The 5,750-nt window shown below is 39.0% G+C and overlaps 1 protein-coding gene across 1 annotated transcript; it reads right to left on the bottom strand.

Annotated features, from left to right (window-relative positions):
• Positions 1-1,370: 1,370 nt before the first annotated feature.
• ENO1 (enolase 1) lies at positions 1,371-5,508 on the bottom strand. The gene is made up of 7 exons (XM_078575366.1): positions 4,889-5,508; positions 3,769-4,076; positions 2,744-2,898; positions 2,350-2,667; positions 2,029-2,175; positions 1,890-1,940; positions 1,371-1,554 (listed from the first exon to the last, which is right to left on the bottom strand). Exons 1-7 carry the CDS (start codon positions 5,308-5,310, stop codon positions 1,480-1,482), a joined length of 1,476 nt encoding a protein of 491 aa, XP_078431492.1. The 5' UTR covers positions 5,311-5,508; the 3' UTR covers positions 1,371-1,479.
• Between the last annotated feature and the right edge of the window lie 242 nt (positions 5,509-5,750).

Here is a 5,750-nt window from a genome sequence, read left to right as displayed (position 1 = left end):
TGTTTACAATCTTTTTCGTCTACCTCATTCTCTAGATATAGAGGCTTGAGTTTAATTAATGCAAATTTTATGTTAAATGAATTGAAAAAATAAAATTATATCAACCTAATTCAACCCCATTCTTAAGTTATTTATTTTCCATCTACACGTACAAAGGCTTTATCCATTGATATGTGAATGGAAAAACCCATGGTTCCAATAGAATATTTCCTTCAATATTTACCAAATTCATGTGAAATATCTTCCAGTCTTTTTGAAGTTTTTTTTTTATTTGTAAAAAAATATTGTTGTGATGCAAAATAATTTTTTCACATAGCAATCAAAATTGTCTTAAAATATAGAGTAAGCAAGGGAGTCACACCATAGAGTGGTAGGGAAACTGTTTTTTATTTTAAAATAGAAAAAATGGTCATAAAATAAAATTAAATAAGGTGAATCAATAAATTGTATTTATTTGTTTCCCTTCACTATAATGATCTGTATATGTGGGATAATCTGGGAAGCTGAAACAGTGGGAGCTGCTCGTCGAGGCAAAGGAGATAGCCACCTTGTTAGGTCAAACTTGTGTTTTGAATCTCCCCCGTTCATGATAATCCATTATAGAATGTGTGTTTTATTATTTTCTCTTATTATGCGAATGAAAGAAAAAAGATAAAGTGAAAGAATTGTGCTTATTAAAAAATTATTAGAGCCACTCATATATTTTTCGTCTATCCTTGCACTGTTTATCACTTGGATCCATTGCTATAACACATAAAACAGCATGCCTTCTCTCTTTTTTTTAGGATATAAAGTCCAAAAAAATAGTGTTTCATTTTGAGTATATGCGTTATTCGCCCTAATATTCTCTTAGAATTCGCTAGAATTAATCTAGTCTTGGCACATTTGTGTGCCTTTGCAGAATTTTATTTCTTGAAAAGATTAACTTGACCTGTAATTAAATATTTTCGAATTTACTGTCATGCACTCTCTAACTAAAAAATCAATTTTTTATTCACTTCAACTTTTCGTGTACCACTTGAAATTATTTTGGATATTAATTTAATTTCAATATTGAAATGATATTAGTTGATTTGCCTATTTGCTCTCCAGTTCCAAAGCTATCTGGCTCTCATTGACCCCTTCCTTACATGATGGTCTAGTTGTTGATATGATGTTATGTCTAATACATTTCTCCATACAGAAAATGAGAGATAAGTTGAAATTTTAGTTGACGTCTAACAGTTTTTTTTCAAAATTGAGAAAGGGGAACATGACGGATTATGATGTTTTAAAGCTGTGATGAAATAGCTAATTTATGGGTTTATCTCCAACATCTAGGCAAACAGCTTTTCGATGTTCTGGTGGGTAAAATAAAAAGAAGGTGAAGAGGAACAGAAGAGTGAGCCCATTTCAAGATGATCATGATGAGAAACTTATTATGGTTGCCCCAAACTGCACTTATTACAGTAACACAAAAAATCTACTTATCTCCCATAATTATTCTAATCCTGGAAATCTATAAGTCTCGCCAGCAAATCTCACTTCTCCAAGCTCCTCCTCAATGCGCAAAAGCTGAAAATAATTGATAAGATCAGTGATATTTTGAATGATCTTCAAAAATAAAGAAAAAGTTACATTGCGCGTCTAGAAAATTTTGGGACCTGATGTTAAACTTGCCTCTGATTTTTAGCTAGCATGAATGAAACAGGGCTAATCGTCAAGGTGCATCAAACATTACCAGACATCCGTGAGCAATTATAGAAAAAAGACCATTATTTTCAGCATAAAATATTCTTGAATTGATTAAGAAAATGGAAAAAAATCGTCAAGGCCCAAGTTGACAAAAGATGCTTCATCCTCTACAGTTATAATAGGAAGTGCGTATTAAATAACTTAAAGGCCATTACCTGATTGTACTTAGCCAGCCGCTCACTCCTACATGGAGCTCCAGTTTTGATCTGTAAAATCATAAGAGAAGATAAAAATATACTCCAAATTGTGTCCAAAATGAGAAGACTAATAACAGATTAAATCTAGGTGTTCTACCTGCCCACTTGCCAGTCCAACAGACAAATCAGCAATGAAATTATCCTCTGTCTCACCACTGCGGTGGCTAACCATAACACCCCAACCAGCAGCTTTTGAGTCAAGTGCAGCTTGAATTGACTCTGTAACTGTCCCAATCTGGTTCACCTGCAACAGGACAATTGAAAAAAATGGTTTATACATATCGTATTTTAATATTTTATTGATTCTCAACCTTTAAAAATAGTTTATTAAGCCTTCACCAGTCTTGAGGAATGTCTCAAAAAATAGAAAATAAGAAAGAGGAAACATATATTTGAGATGAAAAGATTTGAGGCTTGCCTTTAGAAGAAGTGCATTGCAAGATCCCTTTTCTATTGCCTCAGCTATCCTTTTCGGATTTGTGACCAGCAAGTCATCCCCTACAATCTGAATATCAATTGAACTCCGCAACTTTGACCATGCATGCCAGTCATCCTGGTCAAATGGGTCCTCGATAGAAACTATGGGGAAATCCTTGACGAACTCTTTGTAGAGCTCACAGAGGCCATCCACAGAGAGAACATGGGCACCATCGTTGGGCTGCTTCTTAAAATTGAGATCATATCTTCCATCCTCTGTGTAGAACTCTGACGCGGCCACATCCATGCCAATTTTGATCTGAAAAAGAAAAAAAAAACATTGTCAAGGAATTTTCCAAATACATTGAAAAACTCAGATGAGGAATCAAACGCACTTTCCCTGCGTAACCCGTCTTCTCGATGGCATCCATTAGCAGAACCAGACCCTCTCTACTGTCTTGTACGTTAGGAGCAAACCCCCCTTCATCACCCACATTGCAGGCGTCTTGCCCGTACTTTGTCTTAATGATCCCCTTGAGAGCACGGTACACTTCCAAACATGAAAAAAAAGTATAATAAGGAAAAGAAATAATTGCAATTCAGAGATGCCGAGGAAAATAAAACAACAACCAACGAAGGCACAGAACAATAAATGAAAGAAAATCGGTGATTGATAGAGAATGATAACCTGGGTTACAGAAACCAACTATCTTTGAAGTTGCCAGCATAATAAAAACAACCCACGAAAGCCCAAAGAAGAAGAGGAAGAAAGTCGGAACTTTATAGAGAATAATGACGTAGATTACTGAAACTCACAACCTTTCAAGTTGCCAGAAAAATAAAACAACGACCCACGAAAGCCTAGAACAAGAAAAGGAAGAAAGTCGGACGCTTTATAGAGAATAATAGCGTGGATTACAGACACTCACAGCCTTTGAAGTAGCCAGCAGAATAAAACAACAAACCACGAAAGCCCAGAACAAGAAACAGGACGAAAGGCATCGTTTTATGGAGAATAATAACGCGGATTACTGAAACTCACAACCTTCCAAGTCGCCAGCAAAAATATAACAAGAACCCATGAAAGCCCAGAAGAAGAAAAGGAAGGTAGTCGGCGCTTTAGAGCGAATAATAACGCAGTTCCCAGCAGAATAAGACAACAACCACGAAAGCCCAGAACAAGAAACAAGACGAAAGGCAACGTTTTATAGAGAATAATAACGCGGATTACTCAAACTCACAACCTTCCAAGTCGCCAGCAAAAATAAAACAAGAACCCATGAAAGCCCCGAAGAAGAAAAGGAAGATAGTCGGCGCTTTAGAGAGAATAAGACAACAACCCAAGAAAGCTCAGAAGAAGAAAATGAAGAAACTCGGCGTTTCACATACGATAATTACGTGGGTCGGCGAAATTCATTACCTTCGCTTCCCATGCGGAGAGCTTCAGAGAAGGATGGCGCGCCAACCGGCATTATCATAAACTCCTGCATAGCCAAGCTATTGCCGGCGTGGCTTCCGCCATTGATCACGTTGAAGGCAGGGACGGGCATTACAAGCTCTTTCGTCTCGGATAATTCTTGAATGTGGGCGTACAAGGGAATTCCTTTGGCTCCTGCCCCAGCTCTGCACAGGCTGAGCGACACACCGAGAATGGCGTTCGCCCCCAGCTTTGACTTATTAGCCGTCCCATCAATCTCAATCATGATGGCGTCGACATCAGCTTGATTCCTGGTTCACCCATCAAAGATCACCGTCACGTTAACCCGATTTCTTCAGAAATTCGGATGGATGGATAGGAGGATAGATAGATGGATGGTTATATTGATAGATAGATGGACGAATGGATATATTGATAGATACATGGTAGATACATGATAGATGGATGGATGGATAGAATGATGGATAGATGGACGAATGGATGTATTGATAGATACATGGATAGAACGATAGATAGAAGGACGAATGGATATATTGATTAATAGATGGATAGAATGATGGATAGATGGACGAATGGATAGATTGATAGATACATGGATAGAACGATAGATAGAAGGACGAATGGATGTATTGATTAATAGATGGATAGAACGATAGATAGATGGACGAATGGATATATTGATAGATAGATGGATAGAACGATAGATAGATGGACGTATGGATATATTGATAGATAGCTAGATGGATAGAATGATAGAAAAATGGATGGATGGATGTATTGATAGATAGATGGACGAATGGATATATTGATAGATAGATGGATGGATGGACATATTGCCAGACAGAGATGGATAGAACGATATATAGATGGACGAATGGATATATTGATAGATGGATGAGTGGATAAATTGAAAGATGGATGGATAGAATGATAGTATGGTTGGATGGATAGATGGATGTGAGGATAGATTCAAAGACGGATGGATAGACAGATGGATGTAGTGAAAGATGGATGGGCCGATGGATACATAGAAGGACAGAAAGACAAACGGATGGATGGATGGACGAGGTGAAAAAGAAACACCAAGTAGAATGGAACGCACCGGACGTCAACACCCACAAGCTTGGGACCCAAGAGTTGGTTGACGTTCTTCACGGCCTGGAGAACACCTTTGCCATTGTAGCAACCCAAGTCACCATCTCTAAGCTCAAGAGCCTCGTATATCCCTGTAGAGGCGCCGCTGGGAACGGCGGAGCGGTAAACTCTTCCATCTCTGGTCTGTAGATCAACCTCCACCGTCGGATTTCCCCTGCTGTCGACGATCTGCCGAGCCTTCACGGACTTCACTGCGGACCCATCATCGGCCCGGTGCGGCGCGGAGGTGACGGAGCAGCGACTGCGATGTCGGATTGAACGGACATAACACGCAGAAGGAGGAGAAGAAGAAGAAGAAGAAGAAGAAGAAGAAGGAATGGGTGCAGAAAACGGTGCCCAGCACGAAAGATAGCATCTTTGGAGCGCCATTGCGCAGAGATGAGAGGAAGAGGAAATGGGTTACGATCAAGAGACTTTGTGGAAGATCTTCGTGGGTATCTCCGCCGATCATGGCGGAGTGAGCGAGGAGAGAGATGGGGAGAGAGAGAGAGATAGAGATAGATAGAGATAGATAGAGAGAGATAGAGAGAGAGAGAGAGAGGTGGCAACGGTTGAGGTGAGGTCGGATTTTTGAAATATGGCGGATGCGCGATCCCCGGGTGGGAGAGTAAATATCATGTTATTCTCATTGAAATGAGAATAGAGTTTTTACAGTAATAAGAATGCCTTAATGATGCTAAGATATGTGTAGTCTAAGGTGCTCCTACCGTTTTCATTACTGATATCCGGTATCAGTTATCCAAAATTACCGGGCTTTGACTGATATCGATTCAAGTATCGATAATGTTAGGTAGATATCAATATTGTTT

The sequence above is a fragment of the Wolffia australiana genome, chromosome 1 (genome assembly GCF_029677425.1).
Source record: "Wolffia australiana isolate 7733 chromosome 1, ASM2967742v1".
Classification (NCBI taxonomy): Eukaryota; Viridiplantae; Streptophyta; class Magnoliopsida; order Alismatales; family Araceae; genus Wolffia; species Wolffia australiana.
The sequence above is the reverse complement of the archived record's forward strand: the minus strand, read 5'-3'. Positions and strand labels throughout refer to the sequence as shown.